This window comes from Mirounga angustirostris, unplaced genomic scaffold (genome assembly GCF_029215605.1).
Source record: "Mirounga angustirostris isolate CCGP_5_RB_7025 unplaced genomic scaffold, mMirAng1.0.hap1 SCAF_6, whole genome shotgun sequence".
Lineage (NCBI taxonomy): Eukaryota > Metazoa > Chordata > Mammalia > Carnivora > Phocidae > Mirounga > Mirounga angustirostris.
In genome coordinates, this window is record NW_026991714.1 from 15,730,043 (window position 1) to 15,745,346 (window position 15,304).

Consider the following 15,304-nt stretch of genomic DNA (forward strand, 5'->3'; position numbering starts at 1 on the left):
TGTGAGCGGGGATTGGGGAGCATTGGACTCACTCAGCTGTGTGGTTCCTGGAGATACACAAGTTCTTTTTTGAGCTGAACAAAATGGTTATGTAATTGCATACTTCTCATAATTATTGAGTAATTATATACTTCTTATAATTACTGAGTAATCATTGTTCTATAACTAGAACTTAATGTTACAACTAATTGTATAATTACCATGTATTAATGTTATCTGGGAAACTTAGAATAAAGTGGTATTTAATATATTTGCCCCTGCCATGCCATTTTCAAAGCTAGCAACAGTGTTTGTTTTACAGCTAGAAATTTGCTTCAGAAACAAACAAAATATAAGGGAAAAAACCCTCACCAATATTAAAATCATAGATGTTAACTCCTTGTTCTTGCCTTTGCACCTGGCTTAAAATTTGTAAAATTGTATTCTCTTGGCTTAATTTTAGAACTCTCATCGTTATTTTGCAATCTTCAATTTTTCGTAAGGTGTGCACTGTTACAGTACTTCAGACATTATGGGAACTTGAGGTCTTCAAATGCGGATAATGTAATTTTTCTTCAACAGTGCTTACCAGGGATTGAGAGTAAATCTGAACCAGATTTCTTGAGTGCAGGAACAATGTCTTGTACATCTTGAGCATATTGTTATCAGAACCTAGCAAAGCCTGCTCTCTGCATGCAGTTGGAGTCAATAATCTGTCTAATCAGGTTGACTAGTTACAAAGAACCTGTGAGCGCTAATAGAGTGTCATGTGGAAATGTCTTTTCGAGGCCACTTTTGAGGTTTCAGAACTTCTTGTTAATTATGTGTTCCACATAGACATCTGTGGTGTCTATTTCCTTTTTAGGAACTTAAATCTCAAGCAGTGAACATATCTTTATTTTATTTTACTAAAACGGAATAGAAATTATCATCCCCATGTTTCAGCCCTTAAGTACCATTTATTCCCTTGGGAATAAAACCCTCCTTTATGCCAGTTTCAAGTTCAGAGTAATAAATTCTTGCATGACACTAGGGATTTCTTCTGGTTATGGAAAACACTTAACATATACCTGTGTATTTTGCAGCAATAATTTTTTTCAGCTACATCCTTCTTCCCAGAGCTATTATAAGTATCTTTTTAAATTTTTTGTTTTTTTTTAAAGTTACTGTCTGCCTTACCCACATTTTATGAAAATGCTCATAACTAGATATGAGATCCTCTTTCACATCATTTGATCCTTTATTAATTATAGAGTTTGACGTATAACCTTATGGGACAATGACCTAGTGGTAACAGATGTGATTAATGTTGTTTTGTTCATTGAAAAAAATTAGAATTTTGATTAATATACATGTTGGGTGGGAGAGAGGGAAAATGTAATAGGTAGGTAATTGCTACGGAGGAAGTAAAATACAGAGTGTATAATTCTTTTTTTTTTTTTTTTTTTTTTTAAAGATTTTATTTATTTGACAGAGAGAGACACAGCGAGAGAGGGAACACAAGGAGGGGGAGTGGGGGAAGGAGAAGCAGGCTTCCCGCCGAGCAGGGAGCCCGATGCGGGGCTCGATCCCAGGACCCTGGGATCATGACCTGAGCCGAAGGCAGGCGCTTAACGACTGAGCCACCCAGGAGCCCCCAGAGTGTATAATTCTTAATCACTTGCTAGTTGTAAATGTTTGTGTGGAACGTATCAATTGTATTACAGTAAAAGCAGTCACACTTCCTAGTTGCTGTAGATGAATACCTGTTATATGCTGGGTAATGTGAAGAAATGATCTCACTTAATCTTCACAGTAACATTGCAATCAAAATATTATCATTCCCAGCTCACAGATGAAAAACATGAGGTTCAGACATACTGAGTAACTTAGCAAAGAGCACACTTTTCAAGAATGATAAGGACAGGCTCAGATGCAGAACTTTCTGACAACCAAATTCATGTACTTTTCATTGCACCATATTCTGCTACAAAACTGTGTCAAAATATGATATTTTTGGTAAATATTGCAACTATTAAATTCTGTTTACCATACAATGCAAGATCATTATCGGTATGTGGCCATCTTTTAATTTTTAAACATTCAACCAATAAAGATTGTATCATTATCTGGAAATACTGCAAATATCCTTTCCCCTTAAAGTCCAACACCATCTGTGTTTTTTATTCATTTGCCTATATTTGTAGAATTTATGTGGGGGAGATTAAAGGGATGTACAGCAAAAGTGTTTTGGCAAAGAAAAAAGGCTATTTGAGGTAAATATTACTATTCTTCATGACTCTTCTGTGTTTTAGGAATAATGACTAAATTTTACTAAATTTCAGCAATATTCTGAAAAATTCACCTCATGTAAACTTTTCAGGGAAGCGTCGAATGTAGACAATGAAATAAATGTTAGGGCAGGATTTTCAGTTATAATCTTTTCCTTGTTTTAAGCCTAATTTCTGACTCTTCTGAACCTTGAATGTAATTCATTTGTGTGGGAGAGGGAGATCAAACCCTATTACTGAGCAGCAGAATTTTTCTGTATCTTAGACATGCTCTATTTGAGAATGGGTTTGCTCAAGTTTTAGAAGGATGGTGGTGGTGGTGGAGCTCAGTGACGGTACATTGATGGTGATCCTTGTACACAGTCAGGCAGTCTCTGTGGTTTGGCATAGAGCTAAAAACAGATCTTCTGATCCAAGTAGACACAGACTGCTTTTCAGCATATTCTGGCCAATTCCGATTTAAAGAGGTAATAGGAAAGCATTGTACCTACCTCTCAAGGAAAACAAGCAACAATCACCCCAATTGATAACACTTGAAGTATCTGCCATGTATAATTTGAATATGCTATTTATATCCAAAACCACTCTAGATGGGGGAAAGAGTGTGATTTCCTTCAGTTTGTACATCATATAAAATCCAAGGATGAAAAAAAAACCCTCAAACAATTGTAAATAATCCATCATGGGATATTTAATATGTCCGTGTCGAAGTTTCCCTTACATGCATGATACTTGTGAACAGCTTCACTCTTAGAATAACAGTTCAGTTATTTTGATCACTATGATGAATGAATGAACTCTTAAATATACACTAATTTTCAAAATTTTCCTTTTTTATCAGCAGATAATAACTACACTCTTCTGAATGGCACACAAGCCATGCACCGTGGTGAAGAGACCAACCGTTGGGTACTCATCAAGGGGTTGGTTCCTTTTACTAACTATACTGTACAAGTGAATGTTTCAAATAGCCAAGGCAGCTTGATGAGTGATCCTGTAACATTTGCAATGCCACCAGGGGGTAAGTCTATGAACAGCTTGGCTACATAGATTTATATAAATGCTCTACTACTAAGTCTCCACTGAGTGCTCGTTTATTGTGAAAATTAATTTTTTTTTTTTAGAACTTAGAAGCTCAATCGTATTTCTGGTCGTTTGGGTTGTGGTTGTTTTGTTTGGTTGAGACCCTTTTATTGATTTTTTTATTGGTCTGTTGAGACCACTTTCATCTTGCACTGTGCGTATGCAAAGGTATATATCATACATATGTATCTCTTGCTTTGCATGTTAAAAAGACTGGGGAATTTTTTTTTTGTTTGAGACTTCATTTAAATCCCAAACTTGTATTTTCAGTTTGAGCTTTGGTTCTCCTTCCTGGTTTTTTGAAGAACCTTATATATCTATACCTTTCCATTTGCCAAAAAAAGGGCAGTGTGCAGCAATAGAAAAGCAAAGTCACTCACACCACTGGAAAAACGCCTTTAACTTCCATGTCCTAATGATTAGAGTTCAGTAGTGTCACTTTTATACTTGAAATGTGATACAGCCAAGATATTTTAACTATCTGTATAAATAACTGATTTAACTTATTTAGAATTATTATTTTGATCTGAAGTCAACCCCACCCTTGTTTTAACTGTTGGTGGGACTAATTGCTAAGAAGAAAACTCCCTGTTAGATTGGTATGGACAGCCCTTGAACAAAAAAGCATGCCTCAAAATAATAAGATCGTGATTCTCAATGTAGAGTTCAGGAATGTCAGTTTTCTGAAAATACTAAAGGCATAGGACTCCAAACCCAATGGCTGTCTCGTAGCTCAGCTTCAAACACCAGTGTGCTCTGGACTAGGGGAGAATGTCGCTATGTTGTTAAACAGCAGGACTGGATAAATACCTCTCCCACCACAAAGGGTATAAGAGCAGCAAAAACCTCATCACGAGAGGACAATGAAGAGTTAATCTGTGGTTTGTGTAGACGGCTTCTCCCAAGGAAAGATTTAATACCTGCTGTATCATGAAAACCCCTCACTGTTATCTACCTTTCATGACATTATAAGACTTAATGAATAGATGTTTACCAAAACACCTGAAACTCTAAATGGCAGAAGCCACCTTGTTTAAGAATGCTTGAAAGAGACAGTTGGAGCTGAACGACTTAGTGTCATGTTTCAGAAACCGATAATAAAAAATGGGGATTGGATTTAGATAGGGGCTTGTTTAAGAATTGAGACCAAAAAACCAAAACAAACAAAATCAAGCAAAGAAACCTTAGGTATTCGTATCTTCATTTTTTAATCTAACTCAACATGCTGGAAAGGACAGAACATTTGATGACTCTATACCTTAGTATATAATACCCTTTATTCACATTTAGAAATTAAACAGTGATTAGTGCCTTAGGGAAATTTTTAAATTACACAGCAATACCTTCTTAACAGGATATATAGGTATTTAATGAGTTATATATTCCTTTTATGGCATTCATACTGATTTATATGGTTTGTGAGTTACAAACCGTCTAAAGTTACATCACATTCATAAAATAGGGTGAATTTAATTCATTGTTCATGCACTTTGGAATGCCTAATAATTTGGGGTCAATATCTCTGTGTGCATGTATATATACAATTCAGTTAAACATAGCAAGCTTCTCATGCAAACTCAGTATACAGTCTGTGTCTGTATCTGTCAGTGGTTAGTAGAAGAGTTAATATTAGGCAAACAGGAAGAACTAAAATTTTCTTTCTAGCGGCACAATCAACCTGAAGTCAACTGCTGAGTTTACTTTTATCTCTACTCTGTGGACGCTTATTCATGCCATTACCATGCTCTTCTGTAGGCCCATACTCTCTGGGCATGATGCAGTTATTCACTTTCTAAAGTCAGAAATCCAGAATTTGGGAGATGGCCCTTCACCAAAAGAGGAAGCAAAATGTCTTCAAAGACAGACAGTGATTTGCTCAAGTTTATTGCAGCCATTAAGACATACTTTTTTTTTTTATCATTAGATTGTTGTTGATTACAATTAGGAAACTTATAGCTTTGAAATTATCTTTTTTATGACCTTGTGGCAGTTTAAAGGTGACACCTCATTGATTAAATAGGTTTTAGTTCATGCTTCCTTTTACTTAATGATCTGAAAACATATTATCCTGATTTACACATAAAATCATGCTGAAAAGCATGTGGCATTCACTAGAATATGTGTGTTTAAGTAGAATTAAATTAGTACTGAGAGTTATTAAAGAAATCTTCCATGCCTTTGTCCAGTGAACTGTGCTTCGTACCAAAATGAATAATAAATGAACCGATGTACAGAAGTGAACCAACTTATGGGCAGAGAAAGTTCTATATGCTATTTACTTTTCCATTATATTTGGATTGTTAGCATTTCTGCCGTTTGCTTGATTTCAATATTAGGTCTCTTTTTTGATGATGTGGAATTCTTACTTTCAGTGCTGGATTATGCAAGATTTGTAATGATAATACCCTTAGTTATGTTTTCTTCTCAGTGTAGTTTAAAAATATAATAATAGAAGGCTTGGACAAAATAGATATGCTATTTTTTTCTTGATCAAATGTTTGCTATCAAATGTGGCCTGGAGGGGCGCCTGGGTGGCTCAGTTGGTTAAGCGACTGCCTTCGGCTCAGGTCATGATCCTGGAGCCCTGGGATCGAGTCCCACATCGGGCTCCCTGCTCTGCAGGGAGCCTACTTCTCCCTCTGACCCTCCCCCCTCTCATGTGCTCTCTCTCTCTCATTCTCTCTGTCTCAAATAAATAAATAAAAATCTTTAATAAAAAAAAAAATGTGGCCTGGAAAACTGCCTTGACCCCCTAGATCTGGCCAAGTCCTACTCATTTTTAAGGTTTCAGCTTAGAAATAGGTCCTTCACAAAGTTGTCTTTTACCAACCGAGGCCTAGATAGGGCCCTTAGGTGTCCTAGGGTACAATCACATTATAGTGAAATGGTCTGTCTGATGGGACTGTCACAATCACTGGTTATAAGATCCTACACAGCAGGGACTGTTTCGTATTCGAGTTTTGATCTTCAGTGCCTAGACCAAACCTGGCACATCGTAGGTGCATAATGAATAATATATGAGTGAATGAATGAATTAATCAATCAGTCCAGATAGCTTAATTAACAGTTTTAAATTGCAAGCTTCTCATTGCTCAAGCTTGTTCATGCCTCATCTTCTATCTGAGCAACTTCTACTGATACCAGCTATGGAGAATATGACCCCCTCTGCACACTGTTGTCCAATGTAGGAGTAATGTGCTCATGCCGATGTAACTGGGGGCACAGATCAGAGGGCAGGAGATCAGAGGTAAGAAATACTCTCAAACTGCACCAACCCATCGCTCTTTGATTCCCTCCCTATGATGGTTACTTACGTAAGCATAGAATAATGGATAATTTACACAGGAATTTGGAAAGAAGAGGTGAGGGAGGGCACAGGGTACAAAAACTTTTACCCTGGTAAATCATCTCTCATTTGATGGTTATGAAACATCTTATTTGATACCAGCTTTCTCTATTTTTCTGATGAGAAAAAATAATGACGAATATGCAGTTTATACCTCAGGAAAGCTGGAAAAAAATTTTTAAAACCCCGTCTAACAAGATCTAATCTCAAACCCTAATTAATTCCATCAGATCTCCCTGTTTCATTGCTCTTGCGTTAAGAAAATTAATTTTATTAAAAAAAATAAGGCTCTCAACTTTGACTAAACAAGCAAAAAAAGAATATGATTAAACAATCTGATAAACACAAGTTATTTTGAGGATGGAAATTAAGGCAACTGGGATCATGGAACCAAGAGCTCAGCACAAAAATGCACAGTGGCAAATCCCAATCGCACACACTTTTTATTTTAAAAATTTGTTTGAAATATTATTTGGTCAACTGGAGGAGTCTGGGGGGTTATTTTTCCTTCATTTCTGTAGCATATCTCTAACCACTTCCATGCTCAGGTTTTTCTATTTCTACAACTACTATATTATTTGGTTGTTTATAATAACATAATGCTCATATTTAGCACTAGGATATTCATAGAAATGAAGAAGATATTTAATCTGAGCTCTTGAATAGCATTATAGTGAAGGTTCAAGAGTTCTAGGAAAAAAAATTAAAAAAATAAAAATGGAATCCAAATGTTAATCCATAAATATGAAACTTTCCTGTGACCTTTACCCCTTCAAGGTCTGGAGTTACTAATGGGGTTAGGATTTCAACTCTTAATGGGGCTCAGTGCATTAGTGTTTTGTATGCATGGAATTCAGCATTCAGTTTAATAAGTGGTTGACATTGGTGATGTCCCTTAATTTGCTTAAATCTAATTGGCTCTTTTATCAGTCAAACCTGTATGGATTGGCAATTGATCAGAAAGGGTCAGCCATGACTCTGCATGTAGTTAAAGGATGGAACCCCCCTCACCCCCCCACCCCCCCACCCCCGTTAAAGTCACAGTTGCATGATAATAAGCAAGGGAAGAACAAATGAGCTTAGAGGAGGAAGGCAAAGAAGCTTAGAAGTTTTTCAGGATCTTCAAGTTCAGAACAAAGGCATTATAGAGTATATAAATTTTAAATACACTGCATTTTGCCTCCAGACTTAAACCTTTTTTTCCAGATGAACTGAAATCTTGTCTGAAACTGTCTTTGTTACATCAAAGACCTACTCAGAAAGCTAAAAGAGACAGAAGAAGCATAAAAGGGCATAGTTTAAAATGATTAGTGACAAATTCCATACTGACGAGCTAGAAACAGATTTTTTATGAAATTTTTATATTTTTCCAAAAGAAATAATTTTATTCTATTTATCTTTCTCTGAACTGCTTTATTGTAAGAGTGAAAGGAACTCAGAGCCACCCGAGTTTGTGAACTTAATCTGGTTTTCTAGGATGGTAAATAATTTGTCATTTGTGCCTTCAAATTGATGAGAATTATTATAACCCACAGACTTCATAAAAATACTAAGCTTGAGGAACATGGTTCTTTTCCAAAGGTGGGTTATTAGAAAATCAAAAACTGAGAAAGGCAAAATGGTTGTGAGTGGTTTGTTTTAGAATTTGTTTGAGTTTGTCTCTCCTTCCCTTGACCCCCAGCCCACCCCCTACCACCTAAAACATCAATGAAATAAAAGGAGTGCAGTCCATTTGGAATTAATAGTTAAGCACATTGTAAAAACACAGAGTCTGGAATCACTAGGATATTCATAGAAATGAAGATTTCAAACCTAGATTTCAATCCATCTCTTTCACTCACTGGCTGTGTGACTATGAGCAACTCACAAATATATCTGAGCCTCGGTTTGTTCATCCACAAAACTAGTTCAATGGTAATTCCCACCTGATAGAGGATTAAACAACACAATGTATGTAGTGTGCTTAGCACAGTGCCTATCTTGATAAATATTTGGTCCTTGCTACCTTCTTTGTTGTATTCCACTGCTAAGACTCTTTTTGAGTCTCTTGTGATATTGTGATTCAGAAAAAATACGTGTGTGGTCTTTGGCCCCATTTCTGGCAGAGTCCTTAAATCCCTTGGAATTTCCTGGGTGATGAGAGCTATAAAAGTGTCTTTTGCTATGTTACTAAGGTGACTTTTGAACCTCACCTAAGGGTAGGGGTTGGTTTCCACCGGTGTCAAGCAGGTGATGAGAGTATTGGAACTTTCAGTCCTACCTCCTCTCCTCCAGGGAGGGGAGAGGGGCTGGAGGTTGGACCAGTCTCCAATGGTCAATATTTAATCGATCACGCCTGGGTTATGAAGCCTCCATAAAAACCCATAAGGACACAGTTCAGAGAGTTTCTAGGTTGGTGAACACATGGGTATTTGCAGAGAATGGCCAGTTTGAATAGGGCATAGAAGCTCCGAATCCCTTCCCACATACCGTGCCCTAAGCATCTCTTCCTTCTGGCTGTTCCTGGGTTATATCTTTTGTAATAAACTAGTAATCTAGTGAATATATGGGTTTCCTGAGTTCTGTGAACTGTTCTAGCAAATTAATCAAACCTGAGGAGGGGGTCATGGAAACCTCGGATGTATAGCTGTTTTGTCAGAAGCACAGGGGACAACTTGTATGTGTGTGGGGAGAGGGAGCAGTATTGTGGGACTGAATCCTTAACCTATGGATTCTAACACTATCTCCAGGTAGAGAGCGTCAGAACTGAGGTGAATTATAAGACATCCAGCTGGTGTCCAGCACCATTGGAATTGGGTGTGCAGAAGCCTTTACCGCTGAAAGCTGGACAATGTCCTAAAGGGAGGATGAGTGAAAATAAGAGTCTTTACGCTTTCTGGGGAGACCTCCTACATTTTGTCCTCCTATACCCCACATTTATCCCTCAGAGCATTGACATAAATATCGACAGGCCAGTAGCCCTGCTAAGGGCTGGTTGTGATGTGTATTGGATGATGAAGTAAAGCAAGAAGGATGAAAAGTAATTTTCCTTTTAAAATAGCTTAAATATCTCCCTCCATGACCTCTGGATCATGATGTGCAAATGATTTTTACATCAAGCTCTCATTGGTTATCTTGGGATTTCAGTGGGCAGAAAAGCAGCACATTTTTTCTTAATAGAATCTCTTCTGTATTCATACCAAGCCACTTATGAGATACAATTTTTATAATTATTTTTTATTTCCATTATATGTATATTTTATTCATAAGTAAATGCTTTCATAACTTTGTTAATGCTAGCTAAAAGAGAGGAGTTTGAAATTTTTGCTAAATGTTTTTCACCATTTCCTAATTTTCCTTATATATATATTTTTAAAATGTTGAATCTTGGAATTCAAAGTGTATTTCATTTTTCATTGAATAGGAAAGCTTAGTAATCGTTCAGACAATGCACTTTTGAATACCTAAATGAAATCTTTGCTTTTTGAAAAGTAACATAATGTTTCCCCAATAATATTGCTAAAAGAATAATATATGTTAGCCACTGATTTCTCATAGGTTGAAGTATGGAATTAATTTTTGTTTAGACATTAAAAGACTGGAATGCTTTTACACTTATCTAATACTATGTAACAAACCACCCCAAAACTTAGCAATTTAATACAACTATTCTTTATTATTTCTCATGATTGTACAAATTGTCCATTTTGGAAAATCAAATGAAGTTTCCTGGAAAGTATACTGAAGCTGTAAAATTTTGCCCTTGAACTAGAGCTGTTGCATATCCATCTTGGTATGTTACAGAATAAATGGAAATTTTAAAAATTAATCTAGTGAATCAGTTAAGAGTAGGTAGGTAAAGAGAGTACCTACTGTATACCAGAAGGAAAACAAAAAAGTATAAAAGGGAGCTGAATGATGATCTACCCTAGGAGCAGTCTACCCTAGCAGGAGTGGGGGGGACAGCGCTATCAAATTCTCTGAGGTTACATGTTAGAATAGCTCTGCCTTTGAAAGAAAAGAGGAAGAAATCATTGATTATATTCCTTCAATTGATTAGGAACTGAGTCTGAAATTTTTGGCATGACTTAATCGGTGAATTTATTTTTCTCCTTCAGTTTTTAAAAGGAAGTACAGAATTTTCTCTCCTTTTTTCTCTTCTCAACAGAAATCCCTAAGACCTTTTATTTATTTATTTATTTATTTATTTATTTATTTATTTATTTATTTATTTATTTATTTATTTATAATTTTATTATGTTATGTTAGTCACCATACAATACATCATTAGTTTTTGATGTGGTGATCCACGATCCATTGTTTGCGTATCACACCCAGTGCTCCATGCAGTACGTGCCCTCCTTAATCCCCATCACCGGGCTAACCCATCCCCCCTCCCCTCTAGAACCCTGTTTGTTTCTCAGGTCCATAGTCTCTCCCATGCTAATCTTCTCTGTATCATTCCAATTTTAGTGTATGTGCTGCCGAAACGAGCACTCCCTAAGACCTTTTAAAAGGAATGGTGTGGGTACTGCTGTGGACCAATCGTAAGGAGAATGGTATCCTTTTATGACAGAATCTCTAAGAGAATTAGAAGCAATTAGAAACTCAAAAAGCAGGGAGAGACCAAACCAAACCAAACCAAACCAAACAAAACAAAAAAACCCCACCAAAAATAATAAGAGCTGCAAAGGCAAACTCCGTTTTATCTCACACTTGCCTTATCTAACACAGCCCTCATTTGCTGTAGCACTTGAGAACTACAATTTCTAGGCTTTCTAAAATCTCTATTTAGTACAATGCCAAGATGCTACTTTTTGGTGTTTTTATGAAATTAATAGTACTAAAAATTGTAAAACTTTACTTGCAGTGTGCAAATAAAGATTGCATCAGCATGTGTTTTCTGGTTTTTATCGCTCTGGATCCACTTTATTTGCAAGATGTTTAAGTCGAAACTTCATCGTGCAGGTGGCCATGAGATATCTTAAAAATGAAAAGAAATGAATATGTTTAAAATAAACTGTAGGTTAGAAACCGAAATAAACAGTAGTCTAAGATGGTATATTACCTCCTGGGGGTGGGAGGGGGGGTTGAAGGAAGGATGAGATTAACTGCCTTTTCTAATGTAAAAGTCACAATGAACATACAAGATTGTGAGGCACAGCCTTCTTTAAACAACAACATTCCACCATGTAAACAGATGGTTTGTCTTTACCTCCAGTATATTAAAAGCTTTACAATTTATACTGCATTCAGTTCATATGCATCTTTAGAGTAGTTTTGCATAATGTTGTACCTCTGTGCATGTCTTCCAAATGTGCTATTTTTCTCCTGGGAAAATCAGCCTGTTGAAAGTAATAAAGTAGGCAGATTCAATGAATAAATAGTATTTAAATTCTTAATAAAATAAATAGTGTACTTTTGAAAACATATACCAGGCCATTTCATTTAGCCTGTGCCCAATTCCAAGTATGTTATGAGAACAGACAGTTATTTATAACTGTCTCAAACATGCTGTCAAATCCTTTCAGGAAAAATCTTACCTTTACCTTTTTTTAGAATAGTGAGTTCACCTTGCTCTGTGTGTGTGTGTGTGTGTGCGTGCATGTGTGTTTGTAAAATTACATGACATAAGCCAAGGAGAAGGATAAATTTCTATATCATAATTTGTGAAATTTTCCTCACTTTGCATGTCACCATCTTGACAATGAGCTTCCTCCTTACAAAAAAACACTTTAGAAAGGGACTAACTTCTGAGCCATCAAGAAGATGGAAGCAAACTTTGAAGTGTGCTTACCATGGACTCAACAAGCCTCCAGCAAAGGGCTGCCAACTTCCCACATTTGCATACTCTCCTGTGGTTTGTATAGAAATACTCACGCCCACACACAATTAAGTGCTATCTTTAGAGCATCCTGGGGCAAGAGAGAGAGACAAGAAAAAGAAAAAGAAAAAAAGAAAAAGAAATCACATTTTTCCTACTTTACCGGGGGAGAGAGGTGGGAAGTATTATCTCTTTAAGTTCCATTGATATTTAAAAATCATATTTTTAAAAAAGAATAAGTACAATTCCCCTTTCTGTTTTTTATCTTGGTATAAAGGTTATCTATAACTTTAAGGTTAAAAAAAATCATGTCTGTCTGACTGGCTCTGTAGTTTGAAAGCAACTTGAAGTTTTATTTGAATTCTTATAGTGCCCTAAAGAAATTTTTGCTTTATTTTTTAAAAATAATATCTTATTCTTTCCTTTTACCTTTGTTATCATACGCAGAATCTATGCCTGACTTGCATAAAATTCTATGAACATTTACTTGTCTGTATAAACACTTTTACAAAAGGGAGACAAGTTCTTAATATACCTTAAGTACTTTAAAACCCTATTTCCTATTTCTTTTCATTCATTAGGAACTTCAAGGAAATCCTTACTGTATCTCTACAAAGGGATATAGATCATCCAGAGTCTAAAGGCTCTAGAATTTTGTAAAAACTTAATGAAGAATAGATTGTGACAACAGTAAACAGATTCACTGCAGCCACTATGATATTCATGATTATTAATTAGCTGGGACAAGTGAAACTAGAAATGTGAGGGTATCTAGTGCATACTTTATGAGAGCAATCCTTCTCTTTACACCTCACCACCCATTTTAGAACTTACACTATCTTCCATTTTTATTTAAATGTCTCATATGTGTGTATCATGCTTATCTATGAGAGTCTAAATCTATGCTGAGGACAAAATGTGTGGATGAATGATTGTAGATAAAGGAGTCATAGTGGATCTGCTCTCTCTTGCTTTCTTTTTCTTTTTTTTTAATGTTTTATTTATTTATTCATGAGAATCAGAGAGAGAGAGAGAGAGAGGCAGAGGCAGAGGGAGAAGCAGGCTCCCCACTGAGCAGGGAGCCTGATGCGGGGCTCGATCCCAGGACCCTGGGATCATGACCTGAGCTGAAGGCAGACGCTTAACCATCTGAGCCACTTAGGCGCCCCTCTTGCTTTCTTTTTCTTTTTTCCCCTCCCTCCCTTCCTCCTTTCTTTTCTTTTCCTTTCCTTTCCTTTCCCTTTCCTTTCCTTTCCTTTCCTTTCCTTTCCTTTCCTTTCCTTTCCTTTCCTTTCCTTTCCTTTCCTTTCCTTTCCTTTCCTTTCCTTTCCTTTCCTTTCCTTTCCTTTCTTTACTTCTTCCCTCCCTCCTTCCCTTTCTTTCCAGATCTCTCACCATTTATCTTGGCTCTGGGCACATGGTTGGAAATTAGTAATGCTTATTGTCATCCCCCCAGGGAGTCATAGTGGCCTTGTGTTATTTTTGCACCCAACATGTCTTCACCCTTCCCACTCTTTCTTTTGTTGACAGTGCTCAGATTTCCCTCTGGGCACCCTGAACTCCCATGCTCAGAACATGTGCTATGTGTGGAATTGACTCTATCACCAAGTCTAGCCAATGAGAACATCATATTCCCCTGACCACAGTAATTTTTTTTTTTTCAGGAATTATAGATGTTCCAATTAGAGGTAATGTAGTAGTGTAGCCAACAGAGGTATATGCTGGGCTCTGGATTTGAATCTGGAATTCACTTGGGTCTCCTGCAGGTCATTTTGCCCCTCAAGGACTCTGAGAATATAGCCAACATGGGAGAAAGCTGAGGAGATCTGAGAGAAGGAGGTAGACTGGATTCTGGAGACATCTCTTGACGCCTTAAATCCAGCTCTGCCTGAAACCAACTGTCTCCCTAGATTTTTCTTTTACAAGAGCCAATCCCTTTCATTATTTAAGCCTGTATGTGTTGCATTTTCTGCCACTTGGCAACAAAAGTGTTTAAACCACCAGATGCTTGAGAGAAAGGAAAAAGAGTAGAGAGCATTTAGAGAAGCCTCTTAACTTCTTGAAAATCACACCAAACTGGCGACTCTACGTATGTGTTAGCTTCTGTTTGAGCTGTCAAATGTGGAAGCCTCAGGAAGCAAACCTGATGTGAAATGAAATAATAATGACTAAGACTGTGAAATTGCTGACCCCGTTCTGAATGAGACCAGTGGTCCTCACAGTGTGTTCCTGGGAGGAGAGTATCAACATTGGGAACTTGTTTGAAATGCAGACTCTGGGGGCCCCTGGGTGTCTCAGTCGGTTAAGCAATCGACTCTTGGTTTTGGCTCAGGTCATGGTCTCAGGGTCCTGGGACCAAGTCCTATGTCCCCCACCCAGTGGGAAGTCTGCTTCCCTGCTGTCTCTCCCTCCTCCTGCTTGTGTTCTCTCTTTCTCTCTCTAAAATAAATACATAAATGTTAAAAAAAAAAAAAAAAAAGAAATGCTGATTCTAGAGCCCCATACTCAATCTGCTGAATCAGAAATTTGGAGGGTGAGGTGATATGATCTCTATTTCATTAGATGCCCACTCCCCCAGGTTAAATCTGGATGCACGGCCTATCTGGATGCATGCCTAAGTTTGAAAACCACTGGTCATCTTTAGAATACCTTCAAAGAAAAAAAAAATATTATGTGATCTTGTCTATGACTCTGCCACACGTGTAATTGAGATACAGAATTGCTAAGGGAAAAGTAGGTGGAACAGGTGCCTATACTTAACTTGGCTTTAAATTAATCTTTTTCTCATTTTTTTAAGTTTTTTTATTTATTCATTTGAGATAC

At 36.9% G+C, this 15,304-nt stretch overlaps 1 protein-coding gene and 1 pseudogene across 1 annotated transcript in view; one reads left to right on the forward strand and one right to left on the reverse strand.

Annotated features, from left to right (window-relative positions):
• USH2A (usherin) overlaps positions 1–15,304 on the forward strand; it is a 701,438-nt gene that overhangs the window by 417,995 nt on the left and 268,139 nt on the right. The window contains exon 37 of the mRNA XM_045876094.2: positions 3,091–3,270. Within this exon, the coding sequence (XP_045732050.2) occupies positions 3,091–3,270 (180 nt within the window). The remainder of the gene's footprint in view (positions 1–3,090; positions 3,271–15,304) is intronic.
• On the reverse strand, positions 11,060–11,154 carry LOC123847234 (U6 spliceosomal RNA; annotated as a pseudogene).